Genomic DNA, 20,042 nt, shown 5'->3' on the forward strand with positions numbered 1-20,042 from the left:
CGGTTCTGGAAGCTGGAAGTTAGAGATCAGGGCATCAGCATGGTTGGGTGAAGATTCTCTTCTAGGTCGTTCATAGTTTTCACATAACAGAGGGGCCTAGGGAAGGGACCCTTCTGGAGCCTCTTAATCATGAGGGCTCCACATTCATGATTTTTAAGCACCTCCTAAAGGCCACACCTGCTAATACCATTTATTACCTTAGAGGGTGAGGTAATTTCAAAATTACCATATTTTGAAAAAATTCAAAAATTTCCATATTTTGAAATTTGGGTTGGGGGCGGAGGGGAGTGAGTTACACAAGCATTCAAGCTACCGGATTTAGTAATTTATATTTTTAGGTATAAGAGCTGGTAAATTACGTATGCCATTTCGTTTCAGAGTAGCAAAAGGGATGCTATAAAATATTTACTAGAATGCAAAACTATTGTATTTTATATATTCATTTCCTGTTTTTGCCATAACAAATTACTTAGTGACTTAAAATAACATAAGTTTGCTATCTCATAGTTTGGTGGTCAAAAGCCAGAAATTGGGTTCACTAGACTTAAATCAAGGTGTCCTCATGGCTGTTCTCCCTCTGGGAGTCTGAGGGGGTGAAGCTGTTCACTTGCCTTTTCCAGTTTCCAGAGACCACCCACATTTCTTGTTTCATGACCCATCCCTCCATCTTCAAAGCCACCAGTAGAGTATCTTCAAATGTCTCCCAGACTCTGACCCTCTTGCTTCCCTTGTTCCATCTCCTTCTCTGACCCTGACCATCGGCCATCCTCTTGTAAGGATTCTTGTGGTTCCAGGGGGCCCTACTGGACAATCCAGGATAATCTCCCTCTCTCAAGATCTTTAACTTAACCATGCTTGCAAAGTTCCTTTTGTCATGTAAGATAACATATTCCCAGGTCTGGGGAGCAGGGCCAGGACACCTTTGGGGGGAGGGGGCTTTATTCTATTGACCACACTTTTTTAATTTTTTAAAGTTTTTTTTTAAATGCTTATTTATTTAATTTTTTATTTATTTTGAGAGAGACAGAGACAGAGACAGAGAATCCCAAGCAGCCTCCATGCTCAGCATGGAGCTGGACACTGGGCTTGAACTCATGAACCGTGAGATAATGACCTGAGTCAAAACCAAAAGTCAGACACTTAACCAACTAAGTTACCCAGGTGCCCCCTATTGACCACACTTTAATATAATACTTGTTCTGAGAAGGTTGAGACTCACAGATATAACTAAAGCTTTGGGCTCAATGCTCGCTCTCTTTCTGTCTTGGGGCAGCTAGATTTCTTTCTTGACCTTGGCTTGGGCTGAACCTGGTCCAGGGGTATAGTGTCTAGAAAAGAATCTACTCCCTTCCTGAGAGGAGCTCCGAATTACCAGGCAATGGGGGTCCAGGTATCCATTTGAAGTCAACCTGGATTGAAGGGCTCNTTAAAAAAATTATTTAATTTTTATTTTTTTTTGAAGTATCATTGGCATACAATGTATTATTAGTTTCAGGCTTACAACATAGTGATTTCACAACTCTGTACGTTATGCTGTGCTCACATCTGTCCCCATTCAACGCTATTACAGTACCACTGACTATATTCCCCATGCCGTATCTTTCATCCCTGAGACTCATTCCTTTCATACTGGACTTGTATCTCTCTTGCCCCTTTTGCCCATGCTCCCACCCCTCTCTCCCCTGGCACCCATTAGTTGACTCTCTGTGTTTGTGAGGCTCCTTCAGCTTTGTTGGTTTTATTTTCGAGATTCCACAGGTAAGTGAACTCATGTGGTATTTGTCTTTTCGACTTTGGTAAGAGCTGTCTGGCCATCAAGAAGAGGCATTTAGGCACCTGGCTGGCTCAGTCTGTAAAGCATGTGACTGTTGATCTAGGGGTTGTGAGTTCAAGCCCTATGTTGGGTGTAGAATTTACTTAAAAACAGAAAAGAAGAAGAGTGTCATTTAGGTCAATGGACACTTGAGAATTTTCCCTCCAATGTTCTTATTCCTGGGAACAAACAAAGAGCACGTTGGTGTTTTCCTGGCAGCAGATACATGTTTAAGGGAGATATGATAAAAAGATAGAAATGAGGGTTTTCATCAAGGCCTACCTCCTCTCCTAATACAGCCTGTGTCCAGCACCCCTGCATCATCAGGGAGCTCCCAGACCTCCGAGCCCCGTGTGTGGGTGCTGTGGGACCCCCAGGTCATACTGGAGAAGGGGAGTGCCACTTGGAGCCAAAATAGTACTGTTCTGTATATGTGAAGGGGGTCAGTTAGGCATCTGCTATATTCTGTGAGCAGTCCACCTATGGGGAAGGGCAGAGGGGGACAAGGGGCCCATCTCACTTGAGAAAGTATGAGCCTGACAGCTGATGGTTCCCAGAGCAGCAAGCATCACCTCTTCTCTTGGACCATTTCAGCTGTCTGCTCGGGATTGACAGAGGCATCTGGCTGCTAAAAATACCCCACTGACCAAGTGTTCCCTATTCCAATGAGAGCCGAGCATGACCGCCCTCCAGAACTAGAGCTGCTTCTTGCAAAGGAACTTTGCAAAAGTTTTCAGGCCCAATTCGAGAGGCGCACCAGCCCATGGTCATTTTTGCTTTTTGTCAGTTTTGCTGGTGATGAATGTGACCTTCTCGGATCACTGTTCTCTTGCCTGGCCCACTCCCATTTCTGGGAAGCGTGGCAGAGGGGGAGGTGAGGGCCCCCGTGGCTGAGAGGGGGCAGGGAAGGGGAGGTGCTTGTCCATTTATAGGCTTGCTCTTTGAGATGCTGAAGGTGCTGAAATAGCAATGACAGGGGACTTGGCTCCGTGTTAAATATCTGCCGAGCTGCCTGAAAGACTCTGAAATGACAATAGGGAGAATGGAGAACGTGGAGGTCTTTACTTCTGAGGGCAAAGGCAGGGGTCTGAAGGCCACTAAGGAGTTCTGGGCTGCGGATGTCATCTTCGCCGAGCGGGCTTACTCTGCAGTGGTTTTCGACAGGTACGCAATGTGGGGTGTTGCCTTCTTTTCTCTGTTGGTTTGCCAGGTGCCAAACTCTAAAACACTTGCTTTCAAAATCATCAGGGAAAGGGATAGAATCCACTTGATCATTTTTAACAGAATGACACTTCTGACAGCTATTTTCTGGAATAACGTTTTCTGCAAAGAGTCATCACTAATGTGATTTGCTCTGGTCCCTAGGAGGGTTGTAAACGTGAGCCAAGGCTCTGGGGCACTTTCTCATAATACCATTGAACTTGGCTGAGTGGGTATGCTGGAGCAGACTAGAGAGGTGGGTGTGGTGCTATAGGAAACATTTTCTTCCTTTCTTCCTTCCTTCAGAGAGAGAGAGTGAGAAGGGGAGAGGCAAAGAGAAAGGGAGAGAGAGGATCCCAAGCAGGCTTCATACTACCAGTACAGAGCCCAGCGCAGGGCTCGAACCCATGACTTTTGAGATACTACTAAAGCCAAAACCAAGAGTCAGATGCTCAACTGACTGGGCCACCCAGGTGCCTCGTAGGAAACATTTTTTTACAAAAGGCTCTATGTCTTTAGCTTCTTGAGTATAATAAATATATTACAGCGTAAAGTAGTTGCTGAGACTTTCAAAAAGTAATTGTAAGCCTTACAATCCATTTACCATTGGCACATTAGAATATCACCATGAAGCTGCAATCCCTTTTTACTTTTTCTACCCCCAATACCCATCTCCTCTGTCTTTTTTCAGAGGTAATACTTGTTATGATTTTCATGTGCTTCCTTCTAGAATGTTCTTGTACTAGTACATGCTTATATCTGCATTTATCAAAAATGTAGCACTGTAGTTTGTCTTTTATTTTTGTTTTAAATAGAAGTGGTATCATACTTCAGATGTCATTCTAGAACTTGCTGTTTTCACTGAATATGTTTTTGATTCCTACCCTTATGGGAACCATAAGTCTATAGATAATTCTTTTTATCCTCAAATATGTTTCTTTTATCCACATGTAGATCTATCCATGTTGATCCATATGCAATATGGATGGCCAGTTACAACTGCCATGGATATTCTACCCAATAAGTACGTGAAAACTTATTTATCCACTTCCTTATTGAGAGACATTCGGTGGTTTCTAGCTTTTCACAAACACAAACATTTCTGCACATAAAATCCTTGACCATGTCCACTTGCACATGTGTGTGATTATTCTCAAGGATATATGGCTAGAAGGGAAATTGTGCCAGAGTGTGCTGTTTCTATTTTAATAGGCCCTCTGAAGCGGCTCTATTAAATTTACATTCCCATTTCCCCACAACCATGTCTACACTTAACCACCAAAGTTTTAAATTAGTATTAAATCTTTATTAAAAAAAAAAAAAACCCTGCCTAGTAATTAAATTATGACAATGTTCCCTGTGCCTAAAGCTGGAGTGACCTGCCTGACATTGGTGAGATCTGAATCAAGATGGCCTCTGATAATCTAGGCTTTGTGGTTGGCTCACTGTACAGACCATCCTGGGAATGGGCACTGCTTTTCAGAGATAATTTGATTAGCATTCACATCTTCATTTCTTCCTGCCTCCCAGGACCTTCAGGGAGAAGGCAGTGAATGGCTGGCTGCCATCTGAGGAATATGAGGGGGTGGAGGCGACAGTTATACTTCTTCAACAGGCATCTGTCTGGCCTTATTAATTTACTTGTATGTGTGTCACGGCTGGAGGTGAGTGCGGTAAAAGAGTCAGTTGGGTTCAGAATAAAGACAAAAAAGCTAGAAAACAGAAACTCAGAACAATGATTTTGATGCGCCACAGAGTTGCCACGTTGCCTTATATAGAATACCTCCATTGGTGCGTCTAGTTCCCTAAAAGCTAATGTAGTCACTTACTATCTCTTTTAAGAGTGTTTGGAGTTGAGTGGGTTTTCCTTCCATTATAAAAGTAAAAGTAAGGAAGAAAAAAAATGTATCTTCACACAAAGATACTAACTCTAAACATTGTTGTCTATTTCCTTCCCACTTATTTTAAAAGGTAGGTTTCATTCCTACCACACAGCTGGGATCTTGTTACAGAAGCTATGATGTCTTACATTCAATACTTTAAGTATTTCTGGGTTACTATACTCTCTTCAAGAATATAGTATTTCATGGCTGCCTGCTCTCCTACCACTTCTTTATGGCTGAGGTTTTACATGGTTTTATTGCTATAAATACATCATCATTCATTTGAAGTAATAATTACAAAACAACTTTAGAGATATTGCAGATAGAATGCTAACAAAATGTTATATTATTATTACAATAATAAAAACTGGAATGATTGGGGTAAATGATCTTTAAAATGATTGAAAAAAATCTAAAAGAGATACGTTAAAAAAGTGATTTTTCCCAAATGTGTCACTGCACACATGAGGCGTCACTTTTGGGGTATACCTGAGTAGCCTGGAAAGGCAGAGAAGGAAACCTTTGCCCATCCTGCCCTCCCACTGTGGCCTCCTGGGGAGACTCAGCCACTGTACATGAGGAACCTGAGTGGGGAGGTAGGCCTGAGAGTCACCCACAAAAGAGGCACATTCTAATCATTCTATAGAAGAGGCACGTCCTAATCCATGTTAGTGCTAGCCAGACTTCCTGCCTTATGTTCCAAACACAGACTTGAGGAAAGATTTTATTTTTAGTTGAGGACTACATTCTTTCAAACATATATGACTTATATGTACCTCTGTATGTTATGAAGCATAACAAGAAATGAACACCTATGAAACCATCATCCTACTTAAATAGAGTGTGCCATTATATTGTATCTTTTCTATCTTCCCCTACCCTGTCTCCAACTTTTCCCAAAGGAAATGAGTATCCTGAATTTTATGTTATTTATTCCTTTGCCTCTTGAGTAATAGCTTCACCACATGTGTACATATTCTTAAACAATATATAATTTACTTTTTAAAGTTTATTTATTTATTTTGAGAAAGAGAGAGAGAGCAAGTGCATGAACAGGGGAGGGGCAGAGATAGGGAAAGAGAGAGAATTCCAAGCAGGCTCCATGCTGTTAGCGCAGAGCCTGATGTGGGGCTCAAGCCCACAAACCATGAGATCATGACCTGAGCCAAAGTCAACAGTCAGATGCTTAACTGACTGAGCCAAATTTTTTAGAATTTAAAAATTCTAAGGAATTTTTAATGACTACATAGTATGCCTTTTGACTATTATATATCAGATTAGCAAGTGCCATACTTTGGATGGCAAAGTTGTTTTCTGCTTTTCCTAATAGATCTCTCTGTTCATCTCTGATTATTTATTAAAGATAAACTCCTAGAAGTGTGTATTTTGGATTGAAAAGACAATTTTAAGGCTTTTACTATAGATTTCCAAATCACCCCACCGAAGAGGATTATACCAGGTTTTTTCCATGAGCATTATAGCATTTGCCTCCTTATCAAGAACTAATACAGAAGACTAACTTTTACTTTTGTATTTTCCAGATTCACCTATATGAACTTATCTTAGTATTATTTTGTTTTGAATTTTATAATCATGAGGGAGGTGAAGGTTTTTTTTTTTAAATGTTTATTGATTGTTACATCCTTCTTTTGTGATTTGTCCATTTTCTATTGATGCCCTCATTTTAAAACTTTATGTGTAGCTCATTTGTTTTATCACTCCTTAATGTTCAGAACTTCTAAATTGTTTGAATTCTTATGAATCATTTTGGTGTATTAGCTCTTTTGATTTTAACTCTTTTCTAGTCCTCAGTTACTTTTGACTTTCTTTAACTTTTCATGTCTTTTATTTTTAAAACTATTCATTTTTTCTATCTTATAGATATTCAAATTATGTCTAAGCTTTAAATTTCTTTTTTTGAGTTTATTTTTATTCCAGTTACTTATTGTCATTGCATTAATTCACTTTCATTTTTTTGCTTATTTAGTTCCTTTTATGTCAAGGGGAATGAGAAGATAAATGGTTTTAGCCTTAAGAGTGACTCAGGCCTTCAGAGCAATTCAATCCTATCTTTTCACTTTTTGGTCTTGGAAGGACCCTTCTAGTTCTCTGAAGTAGAACCTTCATCTTTTCCAAACTATAAAATCAATGGGTTAGCCCAGTGGACCTACAGACTGAGATCCATTGGGCACCATTTATCACACTATGAGTAAAATTCCACTATCACCATCATCATCTTCAATTTCTTTAATAGTTTTATTTATTTTTGAAAAAGAGACACAGAGCATGAGAGGGGGAGGGGCAGAAAGAGAGGGAGATACAGAATCCGAAGAAGGCTTCAGGCTCTGTGCTGACAGCTCAGTTCGACGTGGGGCTCGAACCCATGAACGTGAGATCATAACTTGAACTGAAGTCAGAGGCTTAACAGACTGAGCCACCCAGGCACCCCCCAACATCATCATCTTCAAACAAAACCCACAAACAAATAGATTCATGGCCAATCTGGAATAGAATCAGATTTGACCAGGATAGGAATTTGAAGCATATTTTACAAAAATGTTGGAGAACCTCTTCTCTTAAAAGCCATCTACAAATAACGAACCCTCATTTGCAAGACAGAGGGTTCTAAGCTTTATTTCATTGACGGAAGGGTGAGAAGCAAGCTCCTTGAGCCGAAGTTACAGAGTCCTATTTCTGGTCAAAATGGGATGTGTGGTGGGAGAAGTGCTAGTTATAACTCAAGACATTTAAGAATTAGATAGGCCCTCGACACCTTTATCTTTAGAAGTTCCACCTCACAATATGTCAAAAGGTAGTCTTTGCTTACCATTTCTGAGTAGATTTTTTTTTTATAACTTTGCTATTGCAATTGTTATTAATTTCCATTTTGGATTTTTTTTGTTTTTGTTTTAAGAAAATTTGGAGACTATTCAAAGATATGATGAATTCCAAACCTTTTCCTGGGTCATCTGCAAGCTTTAGGCCCCTGACACTGAGTCTCTATTGCCTAATGGGAAACCAGGGCTAGCAGTGATGGAAAGGCTATTTCCAAGGTTGTGTAGTTCCTGGTGGCAACCTGGCTGAGATGATGTCCATGAAGAGTTGGACAATAGAGGGGAATTGGGTCATTTGAACCTGAAGATCTCTTCTAGCATGATATTCTGTAGGTTGCATGATTTTTTCACATTGAAGGACTCTGGTGCAGCAACAGAGAGGTGCTGGGCTAATATAGAAATGGAGCTTCTTCTGATTATTTTTTATCTTAGCCTTAAACACAAGACATGGCATGGGAGTGGTGCTCATGAGCAGTTCTAGGAGCCAAAAATGCTATTTGATGGTGCCTTTTTAACAGTCCCAGACGTTATGAATTTAGAGTATCTCTAGGCTTTGCATCCATGGATCCTTAGCGAAGGAGAGACTTACATTTGGAAGATCAAAGTTTATGTGGATGTGCATCTGTGCTTTTTATTTCTGGGGAGAAAGTCTAGAATTTTCATCACTGTCAAAATCACTTTCAACCTAGAAGAAGGTTGAGACCCATTGAATATACTCAATCTTCTCTTACAGATCAGGAAGCTGAGGCTTAGTGAGGTGACAGGCCATCCCAGGTCATCCATGGATGGACAAGCCATAGGACAGGACAAAGATTCCTGGGATCTTGTCCAGCTATCATACCCCCCACCCCATTGCTGACTTAATTTCTTTTTTCCTTGGCAGTCCAGTTCATAATATTTAGTCTTAACTTAATAAAGGAAATGGCACTTGTCCATCAATTTCAGAACAATCAGAATCTGTTTCTGGGACCTGAGAATCTTTAGATCCAGAGACTCATAGGTAAAAAACATGTGATTACACAGGGAAAAAAGTGCTTCTAATAACAAACCCATGTATTGGTTTCCTACCATTGCTGTAACAAATTACCACAAATTTTAGTGGCTTAAACAACACAAATTTATTATCTCACTCTTCTGAAGTTCAGAGATCTAAAATGGGTCCATTAGGCTATGTTTCCTAGGCTTTTGTAGTTTCCACAGGCTGCCTGAGTTTCTGGGTTTCATCTTCAAAGCCAGCAGCATCGCATCTTCTTCCCCTAAGACTCCCTGCCTCCTTCTTATAAGGACCCTTGTAATTGCATTAGACCCATGGGGGTGCTTCAGGATAATCTCCCCTTCTCAAGGTCTTTAACCTCAATTATATCTGTAAAGTCCCTTTGGCCATGTAATGTAACACATTCACAGGTTCCAGGGATTAGGACCTTGACATTTTGGGAGGAGCTATTTTTCAACCTACCACAACGAATAAGATGAATTTCCTTTTAATCCAATTCATCACACAAAATGTTAAGGAGGAGCAAGGATAGTGGATTTTTACAAAAATCTCTTTAAGTAAAAATTTGGTTGGTTCCTAAGCGATTCTGTTTAAGCAGTTGAAAGTGCCCAGGGGATTCTGCAAACAGGTGTAGGAAAAAACACCAATAAGCACATAAGAAAAAGTAGAGTACTTGAAGAGAAATTAATGCCAGCCAGGCTTTTTAAAAATTGGACCAGTTAGGAGCTTCAGGTCCACTGGAGACAGCTGGGCTTTTAGCCAGTGTAATTCTATGTGGGCTTGTGGGAACACCAGGATTAGTAAGGCATACACACCAACACACTGTGGCCTTTAATCTGATAACAGCTGGTGGGTGGGTGGTGGGAGCACATGATGTTATAAATGGAAATCATTTAATAAAGGGATTAAGGAAATTCCTGAACAGTTAGTTCAGAAATGAATGAATTCCCGTTTGGTATTCAATTTGCAGTGTTAAACATTTACACGTGATGATGCAGATAATCATAGCAGATTTAAAACTACATCTTTATTTTATTTTAAGTAAGCTCTATACCCCATGTGGGGTTTGAACTCACAACCCTGAGCTCAAAAGTTACATGCTCTACCGACTGAGCCACCCAGGTACCCTTAGAAATATGTCTTTAGTTTGACACTTTTAGTTGCAGATGTAAGACATGATGACATGTGACATGCCCTGTTACAAGTTGTATTGCTACATTTTATGAAACACATTTAATCCTTAGATGCAGAAGTTTGCAAATAATTGCCTTTTCAATATAAATTAGATCAAATGCCAGGTTGTCCCCACAGTGACATCATCTTCAGTCACACTGGAAGATGTGTTTTAAACATGAAAAATAGGGTGCGGTCACAGCTACAGTGTGGGAAATGCAGACAGGTCTGAGTGAGGTGTGTGAACTTCTTCATGTGAGGTGTGGCAGAGGAAATCTCGAGAACTGCTACTTTAATATAGAAGAGATGTTAAAACTAGGCAATACCTAGATCTGACCTAAGGAAGCAGTATCACCTAACTTCTTATGCTAAGGTCTATATGGTGCAAACGTGAATGCAGCAATGCCCCTCAGAGGTTGACATGGGCCATTTCAAAATGACATTAAGTAGATGCCATGGAGAAAAGAAAATGAGCCTTCTGATCTGGGCGGGTGTCTCCTCTCCACAGGAGCCTTCAGTGGTTCCCCTTTGCCTGCAGAATAAGCACATACTACTGAGTAGCATTCCAGGCCCCCTCGTCTCTGGTCTTATTCCAGCACTATTTCCCAGTGTAGCGCATCCTACAATCTTGTCAGATAACTACTCCTATCTCTCCTGTATGTACCTGGTGCCCCCCCCCCCAAACGTGGACACCTTGGACTCAAGCCAGTGCCCCTCCACGGAAGAACTGATGTTCTCTGAATACAAACTCAGCCCATCGCTGGAGGTCAGAACAGTGCCTCCTTCCTTCGCAGATTATTGTCTTCCCGGATTCCTTGCCTTCCCCACCTCAGTGGGAGTTAGGTCTCTCTTGAACCCTGCACTGAGATACCTGCACTCCTGAATGGCACACCTCACCTTGCTTATATGTGTTTATGCCCCAGCTCAGCCTAGGGACTGCTCGAAATCAAGGTTTGTGTGTTGTTTATCTTTAAGGCGCTGTATTACCGAGTTCAATGCACAGCACATAGTGGGTGCCCGATAAATACTTGTGAGAGGAAAGTAGAGTGAAAGGGACAAGTAAGGAAGGAGAGAGGAATTTAAAATACTGTAAAGTGCTCTGGGTACTTGAGGAATGTGGGATGTTCTTTAAGACATGCTCCCTTCCCCCTCAGTTTTTGAGGGGACAGCCCTGGCGGGCTAGAAGTTTTAAAGCAGTACAGAAAGCCAGAGCTGTTGGTTTGGTCCTTTCTGGCTGTATTTTTAGGGGGCTTGTCCACCTTGCAGGCGCCTTCTCTTTGCCTTTATCTGTCCAGTAACTGGTTATTTCCATGTAAGGAGCTGAGCAGCAGCTGCCCTTCTAGCCCTCTTGATTCTGACAGGTGATGTGACCCAGGGCAGGGCTGCAGAATGAGTGAGTGGGGACCCGCTGGCCAGGGCAAAGAATGCGCAGGCCTGCAGGCAGAGCCCTAAAGTGGGCTTTGGTGGCTTCCTCTGTCCTCTGTGCTGGGCTCAGTGGTAGACATCAGGAACCCCTGTAAGGATCCTTACATCCCCATGAAGGTAGTGATCACTACTCTAAAGGGTTGTTGTGAAGGTTTAACAAAAGAGAATTGCTTACAATGTCTCTTTGAAAATTGCAGAGCGTTGTGTAAGTGGGAATTTAACATCCTCTGTGAGCACTGGGGAAAGAGACTAGGAAGACTATTGGGACTTGCTGAAGGTTGTCTGACTAAGCCTGGCAGGGAGAAGTATCTTTCTCCTGGAATCCGAAAAGTGGGTTTAGGACTCCCTGTCTTCTGGATTCTCTCTCTCTCTCTCTCTCTCTCTCTCTCTCTCTCTCTCTCTCTCTCACTGGGGTTACTAAGAAAGAGGGGAGGTATTTCTGTCAGAGAATTACCTGCCCCTCTTACAGGGGTTCTCTGCTAGTCAGGAGGTCTTCCTCGCTGGCGGCTGCCTGAGAATTAGTGGATGCTGGAGGAGATCAGGAGCTCTGAGATCACCTGGTCCAAACCCCCATGTGACAGATGGGCGGGTAGACCAGGCACTGTCTTGTGCCAGGCTCAGAGCTGGCTACTTTACATTTAATCTGATAGTGGTGGGATTTTGGAACTTCTCTGTAATTTTCTTCTTGTTTGAATTTTTTAAAAGAGTAAGCATGTTTCATTAAAAAGTAATATTTGTTTGTCTAAAGATATCAGGATCTAGGTGTTGTTATTGGGCGCCTGGGTGGCTCAGTCAGTTAAGCATCCGACTTCGGCTCAGATCACGATCTCAGTGTTCATGGGTTGGAGCCCCGCGTCGGGCTCTGTGCTGACAGCTCAGAACCTGGAGCCTGCTTCAGATTCTGTGTCTCCTTCTCTGTCTGCTCCTCTCCCACTCACGCTCTGTCTGTCTCTCAAAAATGAATAAATGTTAAAAATTTTTTTAAAAATCAAGACCTAGGTGTTGGTATCTCATTTTCACATAAGGAAATGACAGCCCAGAGAGGTTAGTGTACTTGCTAGAGGTAGATACTGGAATCAGGAGTTGAACCCAGCTCTGAGCGGCTCCAGGTCTGACCTTCCATAAAACCCATCCTACCACCATTAAAGGAGATGGAGACCAGAGAGACTGGCTTTTTTTTTTTTTTTAAATTAAGCTTTCCTTTCCTGCCTGCTTGACACTTCCCTGCACACTCCACCAGAAGGAGTAAGTTTTCTCTCATCTTTACATTCTTGCTACTCAGAGTTACAGCTCAGCATCACCCAGGAGCTTGTTAGAAATGTGGGATCCTGGGCCCCACTCCAGACCTACTGAATTGGAACCTGAATTTTAATAAGACCCCTGGTGATGTGTGTACACACGGAAGTTCAAGAAACCCAGCTCTGCTTCAAACCTACCCCCGTTATCCTTCCTGGTTCCAGCCTCATGGCTAAGCCTTATTGGCAGGTGAAGTAATGGAGAGAAAGGTCAGCCCCTTCCTAAGGAGATCTAAGGTAGGAGATAACTCCCAATGCTTTTCCACTAGCCTTTAAAATTTGACTCCATTTGACTCCAGGCCCTAGCAAAATCGTAGGAAGTGGTATAAAACAGGTGGGTGAGCCTGTAGAAAATAGTTTGCATAGTTTGGTGGCTAACATTTGGAACCCCCTAAGAGTTTACTGTAAGGAAAAAACTCATTCCAAATTGACCACATTTTCTTTTTATGAAAAGTAATTAAAAGTTCATTATAGCAAAGTATTGGTAAAGACTCTCATGAGACAAGATGATGGTGAGATGTTGAACTGAGAGCCGAATTGATTCAAGGACTGATAATTGATTGACTAGTGACTGCAGAGATCTCTCTGTCACCCAGCCTGGGGTGAAGTCTTCACCCTGCAGCAGAAGGGCTCAGTCTCCAGCCTTCTCCTGGTCAAAATGGTTGTTAGTGACTTGGAAGATGCGAGGGCTTTGCACTAGAATTTCTTATGGACATATTATAGCTATAGTTCATGGCAGATAGATTATTCTGTAATCAGGCCCCATTAAGAAGTGTGGTAAGTCCATTTATGGGAGCCTGGAGGCAGGTTCTAGGACAAATGTACTGTCTCTCTCTGAGCCAGGCTAAGAAAATTTGAGCCTCCTTAAAGGCAGTGTGGACCAAAGAAAGGGCAATACCAGAGGTCCAACCATGGGGCAGAGAGTAAGCGGTGATTGTCTGCACAGAATTTAAAAACAATAACAAAACTGACTTCTAAAAACCTGACTAAAAGATTCCATCTTTATTATTATGCATCAGTAATTCTAAACAATGTCAGGGATAAAATACTATTCCTTGGGGGGAAAAAATCTATGTTTGTGTAAGTTCTAAACAATTGCTGTTGCATAAACTTCAAGCTAGCACATTTTTTAATGTTTTATTTATTTCTGAGAGAGAGAGAGAGAGACAGCATGAGCAGGGGAGGGTCAGAGAGAGACGGAGATACAGAATCTGAAACAGTCTCCAGGCCCTGAGCTGGCAGTCACCACAGAGCGTGTCGCAGTGCTTTAACCCACGAACCATGAGATCATGACCCGAGCCGAAGTCCGACACTTATCCGACTGAGCCACCCGGGCGCCCCAAGCTAGTACATTTTAAAATCACATAGCCCTTAATAAACATTGTATTCTGCCTGGAAGTTAATCTGAGGGACTCTCCATTGGCCGCTAACACGTGTGCCCTCCACTACGTGTTTGTTGCAAGAGCAGTTTCTTAAGGTTCACAATTGCTTGAGCTTACGAAGGCCACAGTTCATGTCTCTAACTCCTGTGCTATTACCTCTTCCTGAAGTTTAAGTATATTAGAAATAAGCAGATTCCAGGGGCACCTGGGTGGCTCAGTTAGTTAAGTGTCTGACTCCAGCTCAGGTCATGATCTCATGGCTTATGGGTTCAAGCCCCACATCAGGCTCTGCGCTCACAGCTCAGAGCCAGGAGCCTGTTTAGGATTCTGTGTGTCTGCTTCCTGACCCCACTCATGCTCTGTCTCTGTCTCTCTCTCTCTCTCAAAAATAAATAAATGTTAATTTTTTTTAATTTTAAAAAGGAAATAAGCAGAGCTCATAAAGTTAAAGCAGAAGAACTTTTGTTATTCTAGGTGACCACCTGGAGTTTGTGGTCCTTTTTAAAATGTGAAACAGTGAAATAGTGTGAGAACTGCAAAGCATAATGTTTGGTAGGCATAAATTCCAGTTTCAACATGAAATATGTATATGAATGTGCATGTATGTGTACGAATAAAAATGTGAGGATATAATGCTTGAAGGTTCTAAAAATATCAGTTTGGGTGTAAAATGTCAGAGCAGTGCAATATGGGGTTGTTCCCTGATTGGGGCCCCTAGGGCATATAGGCAGGGAGTTCCAAGTGACAAGTCTTGATCCAGACCGTTTCCCTTTCTTTCCTGCCTTGGGTTTGTATTCCTGGTCCAAGTCCTGATACCCCAGAGGCAAGAATCTGCTCCTCCTTCCCCTTCTCAGACTAAGAGATGCTCTCAGACTTGCAGAACCTCAAGGCTTAGCATACTGATATAAGTGATGAAAAAAATGAAAGCTCAAAATGATTTTGGCCATTTGGAATACTATAAAGATGAAGACCCTACTTCAGGTTAAAAAATTCAATGTCGTGTGGGAATTGAGGGGAATGATGGATAGGTTCACTATCTTGGTCATGGCGATGGTTTCACTGGTATGTGCATATGTCAGAGTATATATCACAGTAAAGATTTTGGACGTGTATGTCAGTCATGCCTCAAGCTATTTAAAAAACGCAGCATCATATGGACAAATGGAGGGAAGCTCTGACTTGGCTGTGTGCCTTTGAGAACACCTGGGACATTCTAGTGACTACATTTGTAATTTGATCTTAAATATGAGGTTTTTTTGCAGGAAAGTGTTTATAGCACCACACCTGGATGCCATTTTCTGTTCTTGGCATTGTAATTATAAAACACTATGACCCAATGTCCACCCTCTTGAGGGGCCAGGAGACAGGATTTGGAGCCTCATTGGGATCCAAATTACTTGGGTTCTTCAGCAATTCAGTCTCTGCTAATGAACTTTACATTCCTGCCAGGGAATGCCATCTTCACTTGGGGCAGATATGAGAAAAGCCATAGCTCCCCATCTCTAGGGGTTTGAAGATTCCACTAAAATCTTCCGGGTCCTGCATGAGCCTGTCTGTTCTGTTCTGCTGGAATGCTCATGACAAATGACCTTCTCAAGCAGGGAATACCCTCTGTGGCATAGCTATGATTGGCTGCAGATTCTGTGCAATTCTAAATATGCTAGTGTAATTCTACCCTTTCTCTCTCATTGGGAAGGCTTACAAGATTGCATGGGAATAAGGAAGACATTATTATGGGGATAAATTTGAACCTGCTCTAAACTTATAACCACTAACCTTCCATGCCTGTGAGTATTTCATGATTAATAACAAGTTCTTAGCAACATACCTCACAGCAGATGGGGACATAACAGCATGTTGAGTTGGCCACCTAGAGGCTGAAAACTGGACTCCAGAAAGCCCAGGACCTAGCTTAGAGCAGTAGCTCAAGCAGGGCCCTCAGCTTGGCTCTCTACGTGTCTCCATTTCTTGATGCCCTCCTGGTACCACAGGGCCTGACCTTTGGTCTTCTCCTTGAGCCTGATGCCCTAGCGTTGGCTGCTGAATCTTTCTTGATTGCCCTGATGCACCCACTTTCCTTTGGCTGCAGGGACCCACTGTGGGTGCATTGGAGACCAGAATAGGACTGTTGAAGGAGGTGGGAGTGAGATGGGAAATGGAAGGGAGTCAGAGCAGGGGTCTTCAAATTCTTGCATCACTGACCTACCTAGGCCTGTTCCACTGGACGAAGATCCAGAGAGCCAAATTAGATGATAGGAGTATGTTTCTCAGGAAGGCAAATTCAAGCTGAACTTAAGGAGGAAATCTGCAATAATTAGGACTGGCCAGCAATGGATTAACTGTTCTTGGAAGCAGTACACTCTTTTTCACTATGGGAATTTAAAAAGTGCAAGGTCAAGGATGGACACAAGGGATCCTTGCGTTTGTGTGTTCTGTCGAAGGTTCTTTCTTCAGCCTCTAGCATTCCGTGATTCCAAAAAATCCTGTTTTCCTATACTTTTGAGATGCCTCTTTAGACCATAAATTCCAGCCTGAGTTCACATACCCAGTTTTTCCCAGGGAGCTCAGTGCTTCTGCGCATACTGCTGAACTTGTTTTCCTCATTTTATGTATGTATGTATGTATGTATGTATGTATGTATTGCCTCAGTGGCCAGGATTTCTTTTCTCCACATTGCAGAGATATTGAGATACTGCACATCATGCCAGATTTCACCCTCTTGGTGTTAGGTTTTCTTTATGCTAGTCTATGCTGTTTTCTGCCGGAAAGAAGACTCTGGGAGACACAAAGCTCTCTCTTGGGAACACTGGGGGGCCGGAAACACCGGGGATGGGAAACATGAATCTTCCTATTCATCCACTGAATGGGCAGGCAAGATCTTCCATGTCATTTCCACTCTGTCTCTCTGAGTCAGGTGAATACACCGGACAACCTCAGTGACATTAGTAACCTTGTAATTGTTACTCTTGCAAAACACGTGGAACTGTGACACATGTCAGAATGCGCAGACCCCATTTTGCATAAAAATACCATGTTTCATGTCCCATCATATTGTAGATAGTTACGAGTTCTATTCTTCAGGGGAAAGGGACATTGCATTTCAAGAATAAGAGGGTCATGTCACACAGAGTGCTATGGTGCCAGTGACCTGTGGCTTTTGGCGAGGGGACCATGAGGAATTTCCACCTAGTCCCTTGGCCTGGAAGACTTCCTGGGCTCCTCAAGTGTCTGGTCCAGTGTGTTCCAGGAATACTCCATGGGGCCGCTGTCATAGCCTCCTCATGCTGGTTATGTGTTCCCAGTGCCTACCGCATATGGGTCTAAATCTACACTTGCGGAGTTAAATTGAAAGGCTTATAGGCAGGGTGCACTAGTGTCCCCCATGTTGGGACCTAATGTCCAGTGCACTCCCTATATGCTGTGCCACCCCAATCACTTGTTTCTCCCTCCATTCCCAGCCTTGTTAATTTTGTGTGCCATACCTGCTTCAAGAGGCAGGAGAAGCTTCATCGCTGTGGACAGTGCAAGTTCGCCCACTACTGTGACCGCACCTGCCAGAAGGATGCTTGGCTGAACCACAAGAACGAGTGTTCAGCCATCAAGAGATATGGGATGGTGCCCAATGAGAACATCAGGTCAGACCTGGTTCCTGGGGGTAGGGTTTGGGATTCCCAAATGTCAAGTGGGGAAGGCGTTAGTGGCAAGCATTCTCAGGCTCAAGGAAGCCAGGCTGAATGCAAATCAGGGTACAGCCTCAAAGAGACTGAATAGGGGCACTTCTGTGCACTCTCTTTAGATCTGGGAGCCCATCTAGAACCAGGTACCAGTGGCCATGGTTTTAGTCCACAGCCCCTCACTAGAGTTGACTGTAGGCCTGTTCTCAATGGCTCCCTAGTGTTTAACTTAAAAAAAGAATGAATCTGCCAATGTTAAAGAAAATTGGAAAATTCCACATTAAAAAATAGGATTTCTGGTTTCTCTTGAAAAAAAAATCTGAAGATGTGGCAAAATGAGCTAGAGCTCAACAGCAGCTGAGCTGTTTAATTCTAGCAGAATTAAATAAAAAGTGTTTTTATTCAAATTCCAGTTAAATATTAAATTCCAGTTAACATACAGTGTAATATTAGTTTCAGGTGTACAATATAATGATTGAATCTTCCCATACATCACTCAGTGCTCATCACAAGTGCGCTTCTTGATCCCCATCACCTATTTCACTCACCCCCCCACCCCCGCTCTGGTCACCATCAGTTTGTCTCTGTAGTTATATAGCAGCATAACTGCAATAGTCAAATTACGGAAGCAGCCCACGTGTCCATCGACTGCTGAATGGACAAGGAAGATGTGGTGTATATACATAATGGAATATTATTCAACCATAGAAAAGTGAAATCTTACCATTTCCAATGAAATGCATGGAGCTAGAGAGGAGTATGATAAGTGAAGTAAGTCAGATTTCACTCATATGTGAAATTTAAGAAACAAAACAAATGAGCAATGGGAAAAAAGAGAGAGGCAAATCAAGATAAAATGCAGAGCTTTTCTTTTTTTTTTTAAAGTTAAAAATTTTTTTTATTATTGAAGTATAGTTGACACACAATGTTATATTAGTTTCAGGAGTATAGCATAGTGTATATAGCATAGTTTGACAACGATTTGACAATTCTGTACATTATACAATGATCACATCACGATAAGTATAGTTAACATATATCACTATACATGCATGTTAAAGGTTTCTTTATATGTTTCTTGAACAGTTTAAGAATTATTACAAACTATTTTATACTTTAATTGCTGTTGGAAATTCTTCCACTGTGTCTTCTAACTGGGTGATATATCATAACTTATAGACTTATGATTATAATTTATAGTTATTATGATTATATATCTGGAAAACCTATGAGAACCTACTTGATTACAAACAAGAGAAATGAGTAATGAGTCTGTTATAAAATTAATGTATAGTAAATGCAAAGCTTTTCAAGTAACCATAGCCCACTTGTCCCTGGGCTTGTGCACACAGCCCTCTGCACTCTGCATGTGCGAAAGGCATTCACAGCAGTTAGTAGCATCCCCAGGGTGGCTGTGGCTGGAAATCTCAGGGCCACTGTCATCAGATAGGGCTGCAGACTGGTGCTTAAGAGGTGACGTTGGAGAGCAGAGGAGATGGGGAAGGTGAAGTTGGGAGCATTTTCACTGGGTGGGGTGTGAAGTTCAAGTACAGAATGGAATCATGATATCCTAGTATTTTTAGGAAACTGCAAAAGAAATGGCTCACTCAGCCTCCCCATCCCCCTTAGTTCCATCTGTGAAATCCTGCTTCTTTAAAAACATGTTCTTTTTTTTATTTTGATTATTTTCATGTTCTAAAAATTTCAGTTTTACTGAGGTTTCTTGGCATATAAGATTGTAAGATATTTAAGGTGTTCATAACAGTGACTTGATGTGTTTATACAGTGTGAAAGGACACCCCCCACTATCTAGTTAGTTAACACATCTATCACCTGACATTTGTCCTTTTTGTTTCCCCAAGTGAGAACCTTTATGTTCTACTCCCTCCGCGGATTTGCAGCTATACAACAGTGTTGTCAACTGTGGTCACTATGTTTTACGTTAGATCCTCAGACCTTATTTATCTCCTAGCTGAAAGTTTGTGCTTTTACTAGCCTCTCCCTGTTTCCCCCACTCCCAGACCCTGGCAGCCACTTTTCTCTATTTCTATGAGTTTGACTTTTTTCTTTTTTCAAGATACCATACATAACTGATACCATGCAGTTTCTGTCTGCGTCTGGTTTCTTTCACTTAGCATAATGCCCTCAAGGTCCATCCATGATGTCTTAAATGGCAGGATCTCCTTGTACACACAGACACACAGACAGACACACACACACACACACCATATTTTCTTTATTCATTCATCCATTGATGGACACTTGGGGACCATTTCCCTAATATTTGGAGGCAATGGACACCCTACCAGAGCCTAATTTTCTCCAGTGCTGTCCTGAACTCCATGTGGGAATACCTTGGTTCTCAAGCA

The 20,042-nt window shown here is 42.0% G+C and overlaps 1 protein-coding gene across 1 annotated transcript in view; it reads left to right on the forward strand.

Annotated features, from left to right (window-relative positions):
• Positions 1 to 20,042, forward strand: part of SMYD1 (SET and MYND domain containing 1) — a 48,214-nt gene that overhangs the window by 4,788 nt on the left and 23,384 nt on the right. Inside the window, exon 3 of the mRNA XM_077766697.1 lies at positions 17,458 to 17,634. Coding sequence (XP_077622823.1) covers positions 17,458 to 17,634 — 177 coding nt within the window. The remainder of the gene's footprint in view (positions 1 to 17,457; positions 17,635 to 20,042) is intronic.

Source organism: Crocuta crocuta, unplaced genomic scaffold, assembly GCF_008692635.1.
Source record: "Crocuta crocuta isolate KB4526 unplaced genomic scaffold, BGI_CrCroc_1.0 scaffold275, whole genome shotgun sequence".
NCBI classification, from domain to species: Eukaryota; Metazoa; Chordata; class Mammalia; order Carnivora; family Hyaenidae; genus Crocuta; species Crocuta crocuta.